The sequence below is a fragment of the Eptatretus burgeri genome, chromosome 1 (assembly GCF_056783735.1).
Source record: "Eptatretus burgeri isolate ZD-2024b chromosome 1, Ebu_testis_v1, whole genome shotgun sequence".
NCBI lineage: Eukaryota > Metazoa > Chordata > Myxini > Myxiniformes > Myxinidae > Eptatretus > Eptatretus burgeri.
The window spans coordinates 34,044,373-34,067,634 of NC_140961.1; the positions used below are offsets into that span (position 1 = coordinate 34,044,373).

The window sequence follows — 23,262 nt, forward strand, 5'->3', positions numbered from 1 at the left end:
TCCAGGTTTCGTTTGTTGTTCATGTGAGTGTTTATTAATTACCTTGAGGAAAACATATGAGGCAGTTACGCCATTGCTATGTCCACTGCACCCGCCCTGCGATATGCATGGCAACTTAGGAGCTGGGCTCTGAACAGAGTTGTTTTACCTCAATAAAACCTCCGTGTGAGAACCTGACCTCTTAATATTATTGGCGAAGTGCTCAAGCCAGTACTCCAATGGAGCAGAGTGCCCGGCACCGCTAAACACCATGGCGGTCTCCATGAATGGCAAGCTTCTAAATAACTTGCACCAAAAACTTTAACGTTGATGTGCTACAAAAAAGTTAAGTTCAAAACAGGTCAAAAATTTTAAAAATTTGAAATTTTTTTTAATTTCAACTTCACTACATCAATAATATACCTGAAAGGAACCTCCATGCCAAATATCAGCATCCTAGTACACATATTAAATGAATGGCAAGCTTCTAAATAACTTGCACCAAAAACTTTAACGTTGATGTGCTACAAAAAAGTTAAGTTCAAAAGAGGTCAAAAATTAAAAAAAAAATTGAAAATGTTTTTTAATTTCACCTTCACTACACCAATGGTATTCCCCAAGGGAACCTCCATGCCAAATATCAGCATCCTAGTACACATATTAAATGAATGGCAAGCTTCTAAATAACCTGCACCAAAAACTTTAACATTTTCACGCTCACGCTGACGCTGACGTTGACACTCACGCCGGGGGTATCGCTATAGCTCTCTGTTCTTCGAACAGGCGAGCTAAAAACAGACAGACAGAAAAGGGTAAAAACATAACCTCCTTCACCTTCAGTGGCAAAAGGTAAAAATGTATTCATCACAATACAGAAAAATAAATAAATTATTATTAAACCCCCATCATTCCTGTTGATCTTGTCTCATATGTCTGACCAGAAATTGTCATTGACATCACAACGAATGTTTACCTGTGCATTGCGCTTCGGAAGGAAACGTCCTGCATGGCGAATCCAGCTTGATACCTGCTCTGTAGTGTTGTCATTACGCACCTCGTCCATCACTTCCAGCAGGGTGGCTTGTTGATAAGGACGATGATCATAAAACTTCCACCTCCAGGTGGAGAAAAACTCCTCGCTATTGGTTTAATGAAAGGGGAATATGGTGGCAAGTACAGTGGTCTAAATTGCTGGCGTCCAGAAAACCATGCTTGCTCGACTGCAGCATAGTGAAAACTGACATTGTCCCAAACAATGACATATGTGATGTTTTCCCCAGCTTGGCCAAGGCTCTGATGTAACTCATCCATTAAGATGAGAAGCTGAGGAGAGTTGTAGGGTCCAATTAATGCCCTGTGAACCACAACACCATCATCAGAAATGGCAGCACACATGCAAATATTTCCTCCACACTGGCCAGGAACGAGGACTGCAAGCCCTCTGACCAATTGTGTTCCGACCCTGTCTTCTGAACTTGGTCAGGTTGAAGCCGGTTTCATCCACAGAAATTATTTTGTGTTGATTGACATCTACTTCCAGCTCCTTATCCTCAAGAAAGAGAGCACAACAGAAGACTACCATTAATATACTGTAGTAAACCTTTGCTGTCCATAATGATTTGCAATAGTGTATTGTGGTACTACAGTACTGAAGAAATATGGTACTCTTACCTGGACATATTGGGCTTGCAATTCCTTAACTCGTGGACTGTTCGTTTCAAACGGCACCAAGTAGAATAGTTTCATCGTTATTTTGTGCCTATTTAGAACCCGAGCAATTGTTGTCACACTTGTGCTGTTGATTCCCTGGAATACCTTATTGTCAGTGATCAGATGCTGCTGTATTTCCCTGAGGCAGATTTCATTCCTTGCTCTGACAAGCTCAACAATAGCCGTTTTTTATGCGACTTTGGCATTTTTTGTTAGAATATGACTATGGCCACCAGCAGACTCTCTTCTCTCAATTCTGAAAACAGAGCATGCAGTTGTTATGACAATGCACATAGTATGGCAATTGACTGCACAATGAGTGCACACTGAATAGACTTTCTGTACAGCACAGGTACAGTACGTAATACACTTACCGGTTCTCTGTGCGGAATACTTAGATGATGTTTGCCACAGTACACAGTTTTAGATTTCGTTGAACTATCAACCCTGCGTCTCTCATCATGGTGAAACCTCTGTTTATGATGTGGTCAACTATTGTTGCCCTCATTTCATTAGAAACAGCAGACGGCCTCGGTCTAACTATATGTTCTTAACCCCTGCCTCAACCCGGACCATGCCCACCACGGCAAGTACCACCACAAACACGCACGGCCATGACCACGACCACCACCACACCATCCTCTCTGTTGAACTGTCTACTCCATGTTTTCACAAACTGCTGTTGTTTTGCACAATGAGCCTTCAAAACAGTGCTGAGATGTATATCAATTTATACTGAGCAGTGTGCGTTTCTTAAAGAAATAAGAATTAGGAATTTTTCTGAAAGGACAATAAGATGTGAAATTTGTTTTTAACTTCAGGATTGTAATTATATAAATTGAAAATGAGACAAAATTTCATTTTTCGATGTAAACTAATGACACTGTAGTACAGTTTTTCTTGATTGTTTACACACATTTCCTGAAACTATGCCTCATTTCTCAAAACTATAAACACAATATAGTCAGCTGTTTCTGCAAAACTTCAGAAATCTCTGTCGACATCACAAGCAATGTTCTCCCTGGTCAAGCAGTGGGGGAAATATTTTCTGGCATGACGCATCCACCCCTGGCATGACCATGCGGTTATATCCCCACATGGCTCCTCCATTGCTTGGAGTAGGGACACACGGTCATGGGTTGTTGCAGTCGTAGACCTTCCACTGCCATGCCGAGGAAAACTCCTCCATTGGGTTTAGGAAAGGTGAATATGGAAGGAGATACAGAGATGAAAAACGCTGCTCGTCATCGAACCAGTTGTGGACCAGAGCAGCCCGGTGGAAACTGTCGTTCCAAATGACAACTTAAATGGGATGCTCTGACTTGTCTTCCTCTCTCTGATCAGGTGGGATGAGACCATTACAGAGAATGTCATGGAAAGTGAGGAGATGTGCAGTGTTGTCTGGACCGAGTGTGGCATGGCGATGGAGGACCCTCGAGTTGCTGATGGTTGCACAGAGAGTGATATTTCCCCCACGTTGGCCAGGGACTTCTCCAATGGCATGGTGGCCACTGATGTTCCTTGCGCATTTCCTCCGCTTTGTCAAATCGAACCCAGCCTCATCAATAAAAATGTACTCGTGTGGAATGGGGCTCACATCTCCTTCAAATATTCTCTGAAAAGAAAACAACATAACTGTATCAGAAATAGATCTCCAGCAGTCAATATAATAAATAATGATTGGAACCATACTCTGTACAGAGAGTGTCGGTGCTGCCAAAGCAGTTTCCTGGGCTATTGGGCACAATCCTGGATGGGTCGCCACTCCGACGTAGGATACTCGAATGGCTCAATTACCCCAGCAAGCTGGAACTCAATTTGCCGACCTCGGAAGGATGACAGGCTGAGTCAACCCCCTGGTGTATTAATTCAGCGGCCAACGGAGCTTGAACTGAGGACCCTAGGATCCCAAGCCACCACCCTAACCGCTAAGTCAACACCAGGCATAGCAGTCAATATAGTGAAGAACAATAACATTTTGAAATGACTACAGAGGGTATATCTTTGATGCGGCTCGCACCCTTAAAGTCCTATTCCACAAGCAACTGCACAAACTACTGCTCCAATAAGCCTTTGCAAGATTTATGGGTTCGCAGGTCCTTACGGTTACCACCATACATTAGTGAGAATTATAGTACACGGTGCTCAAATAATGTTGTAAATATAGGAGAGTACGGTTGTAATTGTAAATCATGTTGTAATTATAGGAGAGTACGGTACTTATTTGAATATATTGGTGGCGCAGTTCTTTCGCTCTTTCCGAGTTCCCCTCTTGCGAGTTCAGTCAGTACACCTGCTTCATTCTAACTCGGTTTTCTTTCAGGATGCAGTCAATCGTTAACAGGCCCACTTGGTCAATGCTTGGAAACATGGCATTGTCATCAACAATGCGACTCTGGATCTCACACAGTCAAATTGTGTTGTTTGCCCAAACCATATTGGCAATAGCAGTTTGTTTCTCTGGAGTGAATCGTCGACGTCTCCCACCATCAGCTTGTCGTCTTTCAATTCTGCAAAATAAATAAATAAATTACTTACACGATATATGAAACATTGGTACTGTGGTCCACTTGCAGTAGTGCCCATTACAGTAGGTACTCTATAGTACAATAATCACTGAGTGTTGTATTGATATGTTGCAGTAAATAACAGCAGAGTAAAGGTAGATTTCTCCCATTTTTACTTACCTATTCTCATTTCTGAATGTCCAGATGACAGAGGCAACAGTGAAGCGGCTAAAATTCGGCTGAACTCTCTGCCCGGTCTCCATCAGGGTCAAACCCTGTGTGACCACATGGTCAGCTAAAGATTTCCTTGATTAAGATTGTGCCGAATGAGGAGAATTGTGTGAAGAAGTGTTTTTAAAAAGGGTTAAATGAGATTGAAATCTGTGTGAAAACAAGTGAAATGTGTTTATAGTTTTGAAGAAATTGTCTTTCTTTTTGCACATGAACTCAAAGTTTTCCTCATTGGGTTCATAAACAATCGACAAACAGTGTGTAAACAATCAAGAAAAACTGTAAGTTTTGCAAAACTTGGATGTCTGAGTCATTGCATTATATGGTGTGTTTAGAGTTTTGGAAAACATGTAAATGGTTTCGCAAAATATGTGTAATTAATAGAATACAACTGTGTTATGGCAGGTCGGCAGTGTTACAACGGTAGGGGCAGTATTACAAAAGCAGGGGGCAGTGTTACTATGGCAGGAAGCAGTGCTGCAATGGTAGAGGGCAGTGCTACTATGGTAAATGGCAGTGTTATTATCGTTGGAAGCAGTGTTACTATGGCAGCAAGCACTGTTACTCAGGCAGGGGACAGTGTTACTATGGCAGAGGGGTTTTGTTACCATGGCAAGGGTCTGTGTTACGAAGGCAGGAGGAGGCTGTGTTACCATGACAGGCAGAATGTTACTATGGCAGAGGGGTTGTGTTACTATGACAATGGTCTGTATTACAATGGCAGAGGGGTTGTGTTACTATGGCAATGGTCTATGTTTTTATGGCAGAGGGGTTGAATTTCTATGGCAATGGTCTGTGTTACTATTGCAGAGGGGTTGTGTTACTATGGAAAGGGTCTGTGTTACTATGGCAGAGGGGTTGTATTACTGTGGCAAGGGTCATGGTTACTATGACAATTGGGTCTGTGTTACTATAGTAATTGTCTGTGTTACTATGGCAGAGGAGTTGTGTTACTATGGCAATGGTCTGTATTACTATTGCAGAGGGGTTGTATTACTGTGGCAAGAGTCAATGCTACTATGGCAATTGGGTCTGTGTTACTATGGCATAGGAATTGTGTTACTATGGCAGAGGGGTTGTGTTACTATGGCAGAGGGGTTGTGTTACTATGGCAGAGGGGTTGTGTTACTATGGCAATGGTCTATGTCACTATGGCAATGGTCTATGTTACTATGGCAATGGTCTATGTTATTATTGCAGAGGAGTTTATTACTGTGGCAAGGGTCAATGTTACTGTGGCAAGGGTCAATGTTACTGTGGCAATGGTCAATGTTACTGTGGCAATGGTCAATGTTACTATGGCAATGGTCTATGTTACTATGGCAATGGTCTATGTTACTATGGCAATGGTCTATGTTACTATTGCAGAGGGGTTTATTACTGTGGCAAGGGTCAATGTTACTATGGCAATTGTCTGTGTTACTATGGCAAGAGTCTGTGTTACAATGGCAGAGGGGTTGTGTTACTATGGCAGGCAGCAATGTTACTACGACATTAGGGTTGTGTTACTATGGCAGGAGGCTGTGTTAATATGACAAGGGTCTCTGTTAATATGCTAGTAGGCTGTGTAATTAAAGCAATGAACGATGATAAAATGGCAGAATGCAGTGTTACTGTGAGGGAAGATTGCAGACCCCTCAAGGAGCCAATAATAATCATATAGTCAATAAAAAGCAAGCAATCACTTGTAATGAATTAAAATACAAACTCTCCAGTTATTAAATGACAAACGGTGAATACTCCAGTGTAGTACATACTTGCTTGTAACAAAGTGTGTGAATCAACAGCTCACAAGAATGTCGGAAGATATTGGCTACTGAAAATTTAATAAATGCATAATCCAACTCCTTATCCATCATCCAGCTCATAACATGCATCATCCTGCCACTTCTATCCATTAGACGTACTACCTGCCATACATCATCCATCCAATACCATCCATGCATTCATCCTTCACCTGTCATATAATAACTATAAATTACAACTAACCATCCAACCACTATAATCCATCATCCAGCTAATAACATGCACCATCCTGCCACGACTATCCATTAGATATACTATGATACATCATCCATCCAATACCATCCATCCATTCATTCATCCTTCACCTGTCATATAATAACTAAAAATTACAACCAACCATCCAACCACTATAATCCATCATCCAGCTAATAACATGCACCATCCTGCCATGACTATCCATTAGATATACTATGATACATCATCCATCCAATACCATCCATTCATTCATCCTTCACCTGTCATATAATAATGTGACGTTCACGGGACTTTAACAGTCCCGCTAACGTAGAATGAGCCGAAACGATGGAGGCGGTTTATTTATTTATAACCCAAACATGGCGGTTCCAATCGCTCTACCACAAACGGGACGAGGAAGGTGGCACGAGTCACTTTTCACTGAGTTGATGATGTTTATTTGTTTTTATTATTAACCAGAAATAACAAGACTCGGCAAGAAGAGGGATCCGGGGAGATTCGACGGGATGGTGTGGGATCGGGCGTGGGGAAAACACAGACAATTCCAATGAATATACAGATCTCAAACCCTCTAAGGCGCCAAGTACACACACACGCACACACACAAAACGTAGCTACTTCTGGTGGTCAGGCTGGACCGTGGTGTGGACGCAACTGTCCCTGGATCAGCGTCGGACGAGCTGGCCTGGCTCTCGTCAGGGGGGGGGGCAGGAGAAACCGTGGTGCTGTCGACCTCCTGGTCCTGGCCCAAGTCCGCTCACAGCCGCCAGGGAACCAGTTCTGGCGCCAAATTGCGAGCAGGAGAGGGAGGCAGGTCCGCCCGCCGTTCGACCCCGTAGTGCGAGCCAGCAGAACCCCAGAGCCAACCAAGGTGAGGCACGAGGCTCAGCAAGGATCCAAGACACGATGAAGAGCACGATCGAATCAGCACAACAACAAGTACGCTTCCCGCGCAACAGCCTCCACACCAAAAAAACACGATCTTTTTGTCCCGATCTTCTTCCTCTTCCTTTTCGACCCTGAACACAACCTTTTTATCCTCCTGTCCTCGTCACTTCCAATCGAGCCGTTTATTGGCCCACCGCCGTCGCCTTCCGCCAATCGTGATCACGGGGCAGCCTTGTCCTGTGACGTCACGGCCAGCCTCCAGAGAATACCAAAAGGGGTTTACGCAGACACACTTACCCTATCCCGTGTCCCTATCTAATTACGTGACAATTATCATTTCCCCCCTTGAAGAAATGAACATTTACTAGACAACTTATCACCACTGAATTGCTACTTATTACATCGAGATCCTGATACACTCGAACAGCATGGCATACCTAATTAAACATCCTAATTACCCTTTGAATGCATACCCCCCCCCCTCAAACGTAACACTGCCCCCTCCTCTGGTACCGCAGCTCCTGCAAGGTATATCACAGGCACTACCGTACCAGCCTTAACACTTACTGACTCACACCTAATTAACCTAACGAAATAAAGTAGGAGGGGCAATGGGCAGCGAGTCGCAGCTAACTTACCTATCCTGCTTAATGTACTACCCCCTTATGGCCTTATCCTCGCCTAAACAATCATTCGTTTTTTTTGTTTTTTGTTTTTTTTATCACATGATAGCACCGAGCGAAGTTGCACTCCATCTTCTGGATCATCGCTCTTGCCCAGCACTCTTCCAGTGATCTGGGGAGGGGAAACAAAAGGTTCCACAAAAACACAACACTTATACTTTACATTCCTACTCTAAGCCTTAACGACACTATTCACAGGATATTTACACTTGACCACCTCCCCCAGTGGATGCTAATAGACCCAGCGTTACCTGGGGAGCCAATTTTCAAATTTGCTTGCCCCAAAATTATGCGGACATCATGCCCTTGCTGCACATGTCAAGTTGTGCGGGATCGAGTGGGACTCATACATCTTCACAACACTGACACCATGGTCATCATCACATTTCTAGGTCATGGTCCTCATTTTAATCATGCAGGCTGAATCCCGTCGTGGCCGTGGGGTGGGTTACCACAAGATGATGGGGGCATCTCAGGTGCAACCATGCCCACAGGTAAGCTTTAGTCCAACCCGGACGTTTCTCCGCCCCGCTTCCTTTGATTCCCTCCCCCCTGGTAGCAATCAGCTCTAATCCCGCACAACACTCTGGAAGGAGTCTCACTGGCTCCTCTGGCCTTCCTGGGTCGCCAAGGTCCTACCCGCCTTGGTCGCCCAACCAGACCCTCTCCCAGTTGCCTCCAGACACTGTCACCATTAGCCACCAGGCGGTGAATCTCCTTGAAGGGGGTCGCAATTCACGCTCACCGTGAGCTTCAGCAATCCCTGTGGACAAGCACATCATCCCCACCCACAAAACCCACATGAATCCCCCACCCCATTGGCCTTACATGTGACACCTGCATTTCTAACACTTCACCGACCATGACCTTCCCTGTTGCCACACCATGTCCAATAAAAAATCAACGTGTGCACCATACATTTCACTTCTTAACTTAAAACAACTCACACAGCACTTCTCACCCGATCCACGCACCAGCCATTGGACAGCCACTCGTGCCCGCTTTGTTACCAATTACCCACTGTCCCGATTGTCACTCTAAAACCCAGCAGAACTTACAAACACATGCCAATTTTCCCACAATTTTTTTTTTTTCAACCAAAGGAGGGCACTTCGCCACAATCTCAGCAGCCGAGCATGGCCGTATATGCTCAGCCCAATCTAGTCTCCCCGACCCCCGACAGTGATCTCCGGACCCGACCTATGAAAGGGGATCTCGGATAGACCTGGCGGTTCAGCAGGAGGATTCACCCTCTCAGAGTCTAAAAGTCTATTGGAGGGTCCCTCCATCGCCGGGTACCGGCAATATCGTTGCATGTGTCCTCTTCGCCCGCACCGGAAACAACTCCCCATAAAAGGCCCCCGTGAGTATCAGTGAAATGTCTCTTCCGGTTCCGGACCCCCTTGGCCATAATCGAATTGCTCTATTGGCTGGGCTGGACCCCGCCGCTTTGGCGCACTAACTTCCATATTACCCTTGATCAAACTTGACAGTTTCTGGCAAATTTCCTGAAACATTTGGGTAATGCCAATTTCTCCCAGCCCCCCTCCCTGATCCTGGATCTCCGCCTGTCGGATCGTCACCGATGGCCTCTCTGGAACCCGACCCGGCCGACTCCACGAGGCCAGCCTGGCCGCGCACTCGGCCGCTCGGTGAACGGTGGGTGGATCCTGTAACTCCACTAGCGCTCGGACCTCAGGGTCAGGAAGAGCAGCTAAAAATTTCTCTAGTGCCAGTCTGTCCCACGCCTCCACTGTAAGGTCCCGATACGCGATCCTGACTGATTGGTAAATGTCCTGTGCCAGCTCCTGCACTGTCTCACCCGGCTTTAGTCTGCGGTGCTGGAGCTGGGCCCGCACCAAATCACAGTTTGCCGCGAACCCAAACCGACGGCTCAACGCCTCGCAAATGTGGGAGCTGGTCAACATCCCCTCCGCGATCACGTTTAACACATCTGCGGCTGGTCCCCGCAACGTTGCCACCAAATTCCCTGTTCGTTCCCGCTCATTCCACCCGTTTAGTCGGGAAATGCACTCAAATTGTGTCAGAAAAGCTTCAACGCTCCCTGACCCGTCAAAATTTACCAGGGGGATCACTTTTACGGTGGCCCTCTTCTCAGTTTCTCCCTTGTCCGAATCCAGCCCAGGGATCAAACACCCTTGTGGCTGCGTATCCAATTTCGGAGCCCACTGTGGCCAAAGATGTTTTGTGGTGAGGGTCTCATGGGTCAATTTTGCCTCCTGTTCCAAACGTTGAATGGACCGATTCACCTCTTCCCGCAGGATCTTCTGGGCCCGCACAACCTCCTCCAAGGCTCCGTCGCGAGTTTGTAGCTGCTCCTCAACCAACCCGGACACTCTACTTACAAAAGACGGCTCTACCAGGCCTTTATCCAAGACTTCATCTTGGCTCATAATTTTATCTTGTTCGTCCAAACGAGCCTCCAATCCTTTTACCTCCTCCGCCAAATTCATCCCTTGCTTCCTCAGCTCTCCCCACTCTTCAACTTGCAGCTGCATACGAGCATCCACACAGGCACGATGACGTTCCAGGCTTTCATCTACTTTATCAACCCGAATGTTCATTGCATCAATTTTATCTACCAATTTTTTCCGTATATTTTCCCCCTCCAATGTAATTTCTACCTTTGTTTCCTCCAATCTATCCTCGAATTTACTTTGTATTTCCCCCAATTTAACATCCACACACTCCTGCATCTCAGTTTTCATTTTCTCCATCTTTTCCCCCAATTCATCCCTCATTAAATCAATCCGTGCACCAAACTGTACCCCCATTACCCCCAATTGATCTCTCATTTCTGCCCTCTGTGTCACGAATTGATTTTCCATTTGTGCCGTCATTTCTGCCATTTGCGCCCCCTGTGCCGTCATTTTTGCCCCCTGTGCTGTAATTGTACTCATGAAACGTTCCAACATTGTCCAGATCGTCATCGTGCCGGTTTCCGGCGCTGCCGGCTCCGTTACGGGCGATGAAGCACGGTCCACGCTCGGAATGGGGGAGGTTCCAACCCTACCCCCGTCTCTCCCTTCTTCCCCCGACTCGCTGCCAGACACGTGGCCTTCCTCCTCAAACATCTGCACATCCGCCATGGTGCAGAAGTCCCGTTTGCCGCCAATTAATTTAAATTTGAAAAATCCCGCCAAAATTTTCCCGCGCTCGGGCGCTTTTCTGTAGTAATTTTATATTCCAATTCGTGGCGAGATTTTAATCTTGGTATATTCTCCCGATACCAAATATAATTTAGAGGGGTTCGAACATCCAACACCCTGACACCAATGTGACGTTCACGGGACTTGAACAGTCCCGTCAACGTAGAATGAGCCGAAACGATGGAGGCGGTTTATTTATTTATAACCCAAACATGGCGGCTCTAATCGCTCTACCGCAAACGGGACGAGGAAGGTGGCACGAGTCACTTTTCACTGAGTTGATGATGTTTATTTGTTTTTATTATTAACCAGAAATAACAAGACTCGGCAAGAAGAGGGATCCGGGGCGATTCGACGGGATGGTGTGGGATAGGGCGTGGGGAAAACACAGACAATTCCAATGAATATACAGATCTCAAACCCTCTAAGGCGCCAAGTACACACACACACACACACACACACACGCACACACACAAAACGTAGCTACTTCTGGTGGTCAGGCTGGACCTTGGTGTGGACGCAACTGTCCCTGGATCAGCGTTGGACGAGCTGGCCTTGCTCTCGTCGGGGGGGGGGGGGGGCAGGAGAAACCGTGGTGCTGTCGACCTCCTGGTCCTGGCCCAAGTCCGCTCACAGCCGCCAGGGAACCAGTTCTGGCGCCAAATTGCGAGCAGGAGAGGGAGGCAGGTCCGCCCGCTGTTCGACCCCGTAGTGCGAGCCAGCAGAACCCCAGAGCCAACCAAGGTGAGGCACGAGGCTCAGCAAGGCTCCAAGACACGAGGAAGAACACGATCGAATCAGCACAACAACAAGTACGCTTCCCGCGCAACAGCCTCCACACCAAAAAACACGATCTTTTTGTCCCGATCTTCTTCCTCTTCCTTTTCGACCCCGAACAGAACCTTTTTATCCTCCTGTCCTCGTCACTTCCAATCGAGCCGTTTATTGGCCCACCGCCGTCGCCTTCCGCCAATCGTGATCACGGGGCGGAGCCATCCGCAGCCCTGTCCTGTGACATCACGGCCAGCCTCCAGAGAATACCAAAAGGGGTTTACGCAGACACACTTACCCTATCCCGTGTCCCTATCTAATTACGTGACAATTATCATTTCCCCCCTTGAAGAAATGAACATTTACTAGACAACTTATCACCACTGAATTGCTACTTATTACATCGAGATCCTGATACACTCGAACAGCATGGCATACCTAATTAAACATCCGAATTAGCACCGAGATAGCGGCGAAAACCCGGCCCATTCCCCCAGAACCCCGTCCGAGCTGTCGGGCGGAGGACACATGCAGGCGCGTGGCACGAGCCCAGTGGACCACGCCAGAGGGACTCGGAGTTGCGGTCGCCAAGGGCTGGACGACGCGCTCAGGGAAGTCGCGACTTCCTTTTCTTTTGGGGTTTTGTGTAAATGTCTGTGGGTGGCGCCAGTCTTGAGAAGTAGAACTGTTTTAAGTGTTGCCGTGTGAATTAAATTGCCTTATTCAGTTGTAGATCTGTGTTGGTTCTTTGCTTGTGTTTTTCTTTGCATAAACGTATACGTGTAATGCTTTTGTTCCTTTGTTTTACTGTAATATACGTGCCTTCCGTGCTTCCGTGAATAAATGTGCTTGTCCAATTGTTCCCCATTTCACTGCGTCGTTTTCGTTGTTTGAATCTCCATCTTGCATCACGTAAGGGATTGATAGTGGGTGTAAGTTCCCGATAAATAATCTGAACCGTCGAGGTCGACGATAACTCCGCTCGGTTATCCCTGCAGTACGGAACGAGCCGCTTAAGCGGTTCGTGTCCAGAGTCGACCTGCAGCGTGGTACAACTCTTCGCTACGCTATCCGTGCGGGTGCTTAGGTAAATCGACCATTCGGCGATCGGACCCGATTTCGCGCGGGTCAAATGCGGACTGAGTTGTGGTGAGGTTCAACCCCCACCCGTGACTAGCTCCCGGCGTTGTTCCGTGTTCCGAGAGGGTCATAACTGAATTGCACGTTCGGTGGGCGAAGCGGCCGCTATTGGTTACAAGCGGTCGTTCGCATGCCGGCGGGGCGCGAATTCACAACAATACCATCCCCACACGCACACACAGACATTTATTATACTAATAAATGTCTCTGTGTGTGTGTCAGTGTGTGTCAGTGTGTGTCAGTGTGTGTCAGTGTGTGTCAGTGTGTGTCAGTGTGTCTCCTCCATAACTCTAAAACTATAAAACCTAGTAGCCTGAAACTTTGCATGCATACAAAGAAAACTCCAAGGAAGTGCAAGAATGAAAATTGGGTGTTTGGATTAATTAAAACAAACCTTTTGAACAAAATTAACGGCCTTATTTGATTGCATCCTTCATCAGGCGATCATCAGCCACCTCGCTCTCTGGGGTCTTTAGGCGTTTCCTAGGTAACCTCACTGGGGTCTGAAGCCGCCATGTTTTTTGGCCTGCTCAACTATGCTTTGGCTTGGAACAGGTTGCAACGATTTCTTAATGATAACGTTTTTTTTCACTTTCCTCACTCCTTTTCTCGAATTCCTGCTCATCATACTGATGTGGATTTTTGAACCCACCTTGTTGTGATCGTTGTCCTGAAGGATTCTAACTGGCCGATTGTGGAATCCTATTTGACTTCAGACAGAGTTTAACGTTTGTCCGATTTGATTATAAAATCCTACAAAAACCCTATCGACACTGATAAAACTGATGTCCACACAAGTCCTTCCTTGTGAAACAATTTATTTCCTAATTAGACACCATACACTTCTCACCCTTGTACAATGAACTTAAGAATCCCCATTTGATTGCAATATTATTTGGTTCTATTTCATTTATTCTTACTTTAGTTAACAGTTAGACCAACCCGATTCAATTCACTTCTACATTACATCAGAGAGTTTTATTCTAACTTGGTACTTGGTCAGTTCCAAGGAGTACAAGCCACTGAGAAACTTTACTTCCTCATGTGCTCGCAATCCAAACTTTTAGATTTCAAAGCATTTTATACTTCCATGAGAGAGAGGTTGGGGGATATTCACCCAGACTGTAGACGTGTCCTTTAGACGAAAAGCCACTTCGTACATTTTCTAAGCAAAGGTTCATTTATCAGCTCGGTTCATTTATCATGGTCAAATGCCCATCCATAGCGTATGCCAGATCTGTGTCTACATTTTCAGAGGTTTTGTGAGGTGCTCCACAGGGAATCAAAGCAAATCCGGTGAAAAACGGACATTAAAAAAAAGTTACCACGTTTGCATGGACCCCGAACCGATGTATCACGTGACTCGTACACAGAGGAGCAGGCAAGATGGTGGATTATCTGCAATGTTTATTTCACGGGTGATTGAACTTTGCGATGTCTCCAGCGTTGTTCTGCATTAAGCTGCAATTCTTTTGTGGATAAAGTCATTATTTGAACAAATTCATTTTATTTCATTAACTGCTGTATGCGCGGTGAAGACCGGCTTTAAAGTTAAACGGATCCGACATGGTATGCAGCGACAGCCTGGCCAACCATTCCTGATCAACCATTTAATTGGAGTGCTTGCTTGAGAGCTTAAGCCACTTGCTGAACGCCTTATACTCGATAGTGGTATCACGCTACGTCACTCTGAGCCAATCGTTCACTCACTGTGGACACTTTTGCCCGCCATGTCACTCTGAGCGAGAGGTTCGTGCTCCGTCGCCCTGGGCGAGAGGTTCGTGCTCCGTCGCCCTGGGCGAGAGGCTCGTGCTCCGTCGCCCTGGGCGAGAGGCTCGTGCTCCGTCGCCCTGGCCGAGAGGTTCGTGCTCCGTCGCCCTGGGCGAGAGGCTCGTGCTCCGTCGCCCTGGGCGAGAGGCTCGTGCTCCGTCGCCCTGGCCGAGAGGCTCGTGCTCCGTCGCCCTGGCCGAGAGGCTCGTGCTCCGTCGCCCTGGCCGAGAGGCTCGTGCTCCGTCGCCCTGGCCGAGAGGCTCGTGCTCCGTCGCCCTGGCCGAGAGGCTCGTGCTCCGTCGCCCTGGCCGAGAGGCTCGTGCTCCGTCGCCCTGGCCGAGAGGCTCGTGCTCCGTCGCCCTGGCCGAGAGGCTCGTGCTCCGTCGCCCTGGCCGAGAGGCTCGTGCTCCGTCGCCCTGGCCGAGAGGCTCGTGCTCCGTCGCCCTGGCCGAGAGGCTCGTGCTCCGTCGCCCTGGCCGAGAGGTTCGTGCTCCGTCGCCCTGGCGAGAGGTTCGTGCTCCGTCGCCCTGGCGAGAGGTTCGTGCTCCGTCGCCCTGGCGAGAGGTTCGTGCTCCGTCGCCCTGGCCGAGAGGCTCGTGCTCCGTCGCCCTGGCCGAGAGGCTCGTGCTCCGTCGCCCTGGCCGAGAGGCTGGTGCTCCGTCGCCCTGGCCGAGAGGCTGGTGCTCCGTCGCCCTGGCCGAGAGGCTCGTGCTCCGTCGCCCTGGCCGAGAGGCTCGTGCTCCGTCGCCCTGGGCGAGAGGCTCGTGCTCCGTCGCCCTGGGCGAGAGGCTCGTGCTCCGTCGCCCTGGCGAGAGGTTCGTGCTCCGTCGCCCTGGCGAGAGGTTCGTGCTCCGTCGCCCTGGCGAGAGGTTCGTGCTCCGTCGCCCTGGCGAGAGGTTCGTGCTCCGTCGCCCTGGCGAGAGGTTCGTGCTCCGTCGCCCTGGCGAGAGGTTCGTGCTCCGTCGCCCTGGGCGAGAGGTTCGTGCTCCGTCGCCCTGGGCGAGAGGTTCGTGCTCCGTCGCCCTGGGCGAGAGGTTCGTGCTCCGTCGCCCTGGGCGAGAGGTTCGTGCTCCGTCGCCCTGGGCGAGAGGTTCGTGCTCCGTCGCCCTGGGCGAGAGGTTCGTGCTCCGTCGCCCTGGGCGAGAGGTTCGTGCTCCGTCGCCCTGGGCGAGAGGTTCGTGCTCCGTCGCCCTGGGCGAGAGGTTCGTGCTCCGTCGCCCTGGGCGAGAGGTTCGTGCTCCGTCGCCCTGGGCGAGAGGTTCGTGCACCGTCGCCCTGGGCGAGAGGTTCGTGCTCCGTCGCCCTGGGCGAGAGGTTCGTGCTCCGTCGCCCTGGGCGAGAGGTTCGTGCTCCGTCGCCCTGGGCGAGAGGTTCGTGCACCGTCGCCCTGGGCGAGAGGTTCGTGCTCCGTCGCCCTGAGCGAGAGGTTCGTGCTCCGTCGCCCTGAGCGAGAGGTTCGTGCTCCGTCGCCCTGAGCGAGAGGTTCGTGCTCCGTCGCCCTGAGCGAGCTGTTGTGAAATAACACCCGATTTCTGAGCCATTTACCATATTAACGTGTTTTCTAAATTACTGAGCCTAATTTATTTTCCACTCGTCACATGTAGCTGTGTGTAAAGATTAATGTTTGTGAACATATCCCTGAAATGTCTATATAAATGCATCGTTGTTTTTTGGTGAAAGATACTCAAGGTTCTTGGGTTGTTGCCGATATCAGGCAAGCATGTGCATGTTGTTCATAAAGCATGTCTCTCTTTCTCTTTCTCTCTTTCTATCCCATCTTCCCATCTTTGCTCTGCCCCCCTCCCAATTTTCCAGACAGTAATTATGTCTGGACGGCGTTTGTCTGCAGCCAGTTTGGCTCCACATCCGTCTGGACGGTGTTCGTCTCTGGACGCCTCCGGGTGGTAATTAACGTTCCACCGCACATCTCCCTTCCCTTCCTCTCACCTCACACTGTCTTCCCTTCCCTAACCCTCCTTGATCCCCCACCCCTCTCGCCATTTTGCACCCCCCCCTTTTTTCGCCCTCCCCCCTTTCGTATTCCCGTCAGTGAAGCGACGGGTGGTATTTGCTAGTAATAACTATAAGTAGTCATTTAACTGTTAACAGCATTTCTTCTCTCCATTCTCTTAATTTGCCTTTATTGCATCCCTCAATAAATGTCTTTAATCGCATTTCTGAACTAAAAAAAATTTAAACCCAAGTTTACTTTGCATGTTCATTTTCCATCAATCTGTCTTTTTTTCCAACTTCACTGCCAATTCACCCCTCTCACCCCTCCCTCTCAAAGCAACCATCACACTCTTTTCCCTCCAAGTTTCCCTCACTTTTCTAAAAAAATCCCCCCTCACCTTTCTCCCTGAACTCTCCCCACCCACCCTTCTCCTTCCATGTACACTCCTCACTCACCCTTCTCAAAGTCCCCCCACCCCCTCTCATCCACAAAGCTGCCTCCTTCCCCTACCCTCTCTCCTACATGTTATCACTCAATCTCCTCAACTCCTCAACTGCCTTCTGGCCCCTCATGACTCTCCATTGTACCTCAACCCAGCGCCACAGAGCCTTTTCTCCTCCTCATCCGGCTCTTTCCTCTAGCTCTTCTGAAATCCCCCACACTATTTCAACAACTCTCCTTACCTCCCCCCACCCCTCCTCCATTGTCCCACCCTCTCCCCTCCTCTGCACCCAAAGGTGCAGGGGCAGAAGGCAGTTCTGCTCTCTCCCTCTTATTTAACAGTGTGGACCTCAAATATCCAGGGCCTTCGCTTCCTCCCCTCCCTCTTATTTAACAGTGCGGACCTCAAACATCCAGGGCCTTCGCTCCAACCTGACAGATCTTTCCATACAAGTTGTCACTGACAAACCAGACATAATCTGCCTTACAGAAACTTTCCTCCTTCAAGACATCTCTGAGACCCTAATATATCTCCCTGGTTACTCCCTCCTCGTGTATGACAGACCTGAACCTCGTCCTGGTGGAGGAGTTGCTCTCTTCATCAAAGACTCTATTCCTCACTCTCAATGCACTGCCCTCGCTCCCCCACACCCCTAGGAATACCTCTGGCTATGGCTTCCCCTCCAATCACACTTCATGTTTAAATATGTGCTGCACCGTCCACCAAACAGTGAAGACTCCACTTACACCTCACTATCCGAAAACATGGACCAATTTCTATCCTCTCATCCGAAATCTCTCTTCTTCATATGTGGTGACTTCAATTGTCATCAGGCCAGTTGGCGAGGTGGGTACCTCTGTCACCTGCCATGGCACTTCAGCAAAAGACTTGTGACTCATTGGGACTGACTCAATGGGTCAACTTCTTGATCCGGATCTCAACCAATGGTGCTCCATCTCTTCTGGATCTGATTTTAACAAATTTCCCTGACAATATCTGCTGTTCTTCCTCCACTCCAATCGGTTCTTCTGACCACGTGTTTGTCAAAGTGGACATCTCTCTGGCTGTTATCAGAGAACCACCTCAGTGCCGTCGAGTCTGGCATTTCACTCAGGCTCCAAACCTCGCCTCCAAAGCCAGTCGCTGACTGGGAATCCTCCGTCGTGCAAAGTCCTTCCTCGGCCCACCTGAGCTCCTGACCACTTACAAAGCTTTTCTCCGCAGCCTGATGGAGTACTGCTCTCCCCTCTGGGCTGGTGCTCCTGCCTCCCACCTTTCTCGGCTTCACGCTGTAGAAACCAAGGCATTTTGGATCATTGGCATCTCCCGCAATGAGGCTGAGTCTTTGGGCCTCTCACTCAATCACCGCAGGTTGGTCGGTGGTCTTTTTTTCTTCTCCCCTCTCCTCTCCAGCCTCGCCCCCCCTGCTTTCTCTGCGATTTGTCCCCACCACATTTCCGTTGGGCACTCAAGGTCCGCCAACAACCCCCTTCTGGTAAAACTACCAAAATCACGAATCACTGCTCACCTTCACTCTTTCATTCCTCTTTTTCCCCACCTTTGGAATAAACTTCCTCACTCTCTTCAATCCCATTCTTCCCTCCTGGCCTTCAAAACAGCCGTTCACCACCACCTCTTATCACCCCCCATCCAAATCGTCAATCTCTTCTACCCCCGTTAATCCACCCAAGCCCACCTCCTTCAAATTCCCTGCTTTCCTTCCTGAAAGTCCCTGTAATGTCCATCTTCTCTTCGCCATGTTCCCCGTCCCATCCCCATCCCTCTCCCTTCCACAGATCTCCTAATGTCTCTGTTCCCCACTGTTTTGTCCTTCCCACTCCCTCCCATCGTCTCATGCCCCCCCCCCCACCTTGATGTGCGTTGTATGTTAGCTCTCATACGAGCCTCAATAAGGTATACAAAACAAAACAAAAAAAGGCTTACTGGCATGGTCTCCAAGCAGCCATCAAACTTCGAGACTGGTCTCCCATCACTACTTTCTCAAACATCAACTCATCCTGGGAATTCAAAGAAACTTGCTTGCTCGCATGCACAAATTCATCCACTCTCATCTTCAGTTGTCCTACCCTTCCTCCCTCCTATGGCTCACTGAAGCTTGTGGCGAGGCAGTTGTCCTGAAACAACTTGCCTTTTCCTCATGGAAAGCAAACCCAACTGAGGGTAATCTCAGTTCCTTCCATAAAGCTCCGAACAAGTGTGTGTCTACCCTCAGGAGAGTCAGAAAACAACATCTTTCTAATCTCAAGTCTGAACTCTCAAACCTCTCTCCCTCCTCCAAATCTTGGTGGCATCTAATCAAATCTGTTTCTGGTGAATGTTACCCCTCCATCCCCTCCCTTACCTCAAAAGGACACAGCTGACAGACACCGCACGTGAAAAGGCTGAATGCCTAAACTCGGTGTTTGCATCTAAATGTTATGTCCGAAACTCATCACTTTCTGTACCCACCTTACCCAGTCGCACCCAACTGTCCCTGGACCCTGTATCCTTTTCTTCTGACAAAGTGGAAAGCTTGCTGTCAAACCTCGACTCAGATTCTGCAACGGGTCCAGATGGCATCAGCCCACATGTCCTAAAAACCTGCTCCTCTGCTCCTGCTCACCCTCTCTCTCTGTTTTATTCACGCTCTCATCTGCCATCTGCTTGGAAATCAGCAAACAATACCACCCTGCATAAAAAGGTGCAATAACAGATCCCTGCAACTCCAGACCAATCAGCCTTCTCCCTATCATCAGTAAGGTTATGGAATCCGTCATCGCTTCAGACATTTAATCCTTCCTCTTCTCGAATGGCGTGATTTGCGATCATCAATTTGGTTTCAGACCAGGTCACTGTACCCTGGACTTGCTGCTCCTGCTTCCTCAACAATGGATGGAAGTCCTCAATGACAGACATGAAATCAGAGCCACATCCCCAGACATATGGGCTGTTTCACAGTCATGGTCATTTCTGGTATTTTGTACTCTTGCATGCTAAATAGCTAAATGAGAGGCTGTAGTATCTCTGTCATTAGGGCCAGTAGTTGGTACGAGTGATGGCACAACTTGGACCACTTTTTATTTGACAAAAAAAGTCAATTTTTGGCAGAATGGCATAAAAATTGCCATTTATTTGACAAATAGCTGTCTCATTTTCTCCAGGTACACTGCATCCACAGTGTATAAACAAATACAAGCAGAAAATGGGACTTTTTTTTTGTTGTTGCATCAATTTAATACCTCTTCTCTACTTTGTCCACAACATATTATTCATTTCAGACTATGAATATTTATTTCACCCTCAAAAATATATTCCCACCGTTCGTCCGTCAAAAAATGTCCTCTCCGGAAATGCATATTGTTGAATTTTTTTATCGAAATAAAGGGTCTTTTTAAAAGTTTATTGTGTGTTTTACCAAGTGTGTATATACCTGCACTGATATTATGCTACAAAGTTTGAGTGTAACCAATAACCTTCTATTTGCATGGCCTGCACTGATTGCCTAACATGTGTCCGTCAAAAATGTGTCCTCTCCGGAAGCATTTTGGGTAATTTCCAAATGATATTTAACATGCTGAGAAACTTTTAGTGTATGGAATAAACTGCTGTTTTTTTTAAGGGCAGGTCCTATTTTGCATATATACTGAAATGCAAAAGAAACTTACCACTTGTTTGAAATGTCATAAAATTGTAACAGTTCAAAATAAAACAAACCAACAATTGCTAATTGAAGCATTGGCATTTTATTGATGACATGTCAAGTTTTTGACCAAGATACACCATCTCATAAGTTTGTTCTACAGTGCAGAACAGCACAGGGTGCAATGTCAGTCCCCTTTCAATAGCGTGTGTGGCCACCATTGTTTTGGATACAGGCAGTGCATCGTCGGCGCATACTGCCAACCAGTCTTTGGATGGATTGCTGCTGGATTCTGTCCCACTCAGTCCTCAATGTCTGAAGCCATCTGACTTAGGCCTAAGTCACATTTGCTCTACAGCGAGGATACGGCGGCCGTACGCCCCCTGAATTGACAGAAACGTGCGGCGGCCGCAGAGTTTCTGAGGTGGCCTCAGGGTGGCCCTACGCCGTATGGCTATATTTTACAGGCCATAAGGTCGCCGTGGAATTATAACGCGGAGTTATAACGTTTTTCTTTTCTACGTTCGCCGTAGCAATTCGACAAGCCGAAACAAAAAAAAACTGGTTAAAAAAAAAAATTAACCCATTCGTTACCATCCATCTGGCCGCACGTTCGCCTGAGGGCCCCCCTGCGGTCGCCTTGCGGTCGCCTTGAAAATTCTATGGCCGCCGCAGGAACGCCCTCAGGTCACCGTGCGACATCAAATCAAAGACCGTACGGCAACCCCACGTTTTCGGTCTCCACAATTTATAAATACGCCATGCAGCTCCCCGAAAAATAAAAACATATGTGACTGCTACATTGTGTGACCGTGGAAATACTGCGGCCGCCGTATAATTGCTGGTGGCCATAGATTTTGGAGACCCCACGGCCACCATGGCAAATGTGACTTAGGCCTAAATACGCCGTGCGGCTCCCCGAAAAATAAAAACATATGTGACTGCTACATTGTGTGACCGTGGAAATACTGCGGCCGCTGTATAATTGCTCGTGGCCGTAGATTTTTGAGACCCCACGGCCGCCGTGGCAAATGTGATCTCGGCCTTAGGACCATCTACCTGTCCTGCTTTGCAGTGGTGGCTCTTGGCCTCCCTGATCGAGGTCTGTCATCTGCAGAGTTGTGGAGGGTGTCTCTGTCCACCAGGGCCGATATCGTCTGGTGTGAACAGCCAAGGCGACGTGCCACCTCACGGTAGCTCAATCCGCCTTGCAGTATGCCCAAGGCACACTGCCGTTGATCTCTTGACAATCGTGGCATGTTGATTGAAATGCCCATTTTGCACTGGCCTTTTTGAAGCCAATATCAAGACATCACGTACAGCTCATTAAAATCATCCCGTACCCCTTGGCTAATCACTGACAGTCAAAACGGCTATTCAACAGCTGTGCTATGAAGTGACCATTGAAGGTTCAAGTGACCATCGGTGACCGTTTTGTCTGACAGTGAGGACACTATTGTCCACAAATAAGTTCACACATTTACTACACGCAGTGTTATTGTTGATATTTGGAAGTTTAAAAGGTGGTAAGTTTCTTTTGCGTTTCAGTGTCGCTTTAAATTCTATTACTAAATTAAATAAAATATATTATTCAATAAATGTCTGAATACAAAGACATCTCAAAGTTATCGCATCTTTAGAAACCGTTGGGCTAAATGATACCGCCGGTTTTAAAAAGTGTCAAAATCCCGTCTAGATTCACTTACTCGGTGTATTTTGTCTTGGCATTATAAGATAAATGTATTACTTTGCAGTTATATCTTGTACAGAATGTATTGCTTCATGTCAAAAAATTATGTCCTCTCCGGAAGAAATATGTGATTTTCTTCATATTTTTCATTGTGGTGGTAAACTTTTATTTTCAGAGATAAATTAGTAATTTTTTCAGAATATATGTAGAAAAGTACATGTAGTTTTAAAATTGTGCTAAATTCCATCATATGCAGTGCTATTAGTGACAGTGGTAATTAAAACATATCTTTTTTCAGGATATTTGAAACTTAGTTGTCTTTTATTGATATTTCTACAAATATACAGTACTTCATTTGTATACTGAATCATAATTCCAGTAATGGAATCATACTTGTGGAACATATGGAAACCACTGAAGTTTGATAGTGTTGTTATTTTGTGGTTATAGTTGAATTGTATTAATGACTGTTGTAGTTTAAAAAAATACTCTCCTAACATCCTTGGGGTATTATTTTTAATAAGAAATATTCATTCATATGCTCCAAAAATTTGGATTTAAGTATCTATATATTAATACTGAAGGACCAATTTTGTGCTCCCCCGAGCGGTCGCGTCATGTTTTTCTCGGTACTGTGACCTGAGAAGTTTTGACACGGTGTTTGTACGTCAAAGTAGACACGTGCA

General features: G+C 47.5%; 1 protein-coding gene across 11 annotated transcripts in view; it reads right to left on the reverse strand.

Annotated features, from left to right (window-relative positions):
* Window positions 1–792: 792 nt before the first annotated feature.
* The window catches only part of LOC147034195 (uncharacterized), a 43,483-nt gene continuing 21,013 nt past the window's right edge, over window positions 793–23,262 (reverse strand). For 7 of the 11 annotated variants that reach the window (XR_015057512.1, XR_015057514.1, XR_015057509.1 and 4 more), the window contains 3 exons: window positions 4,096–4,199; window positions 1,651–3,304; window positions 793–1,528 (listed from right to left, as the gene is read on the reverse strand). Coding sequence is in view for 5 of the 11 variants with exons in the window: in XM_085878557.1 (XP_085734683.1) it covers window positions 4,100–4,199 (100 nt within the window). In the remaining 6 variants the exon portion in view is untranslated. Of the gene's footprint in view, window positions 1,529–1,650; window positions 3,305–4,095; window positions 4,200–4,376; window positions 4,578–23,262 lie in introns of all 11 variants that reach the window. The other 4 variants (XM_085878535.1, XM_085878552.1, XR_015057511.1 and 1 more) reach the window with 3 other exon arrangements.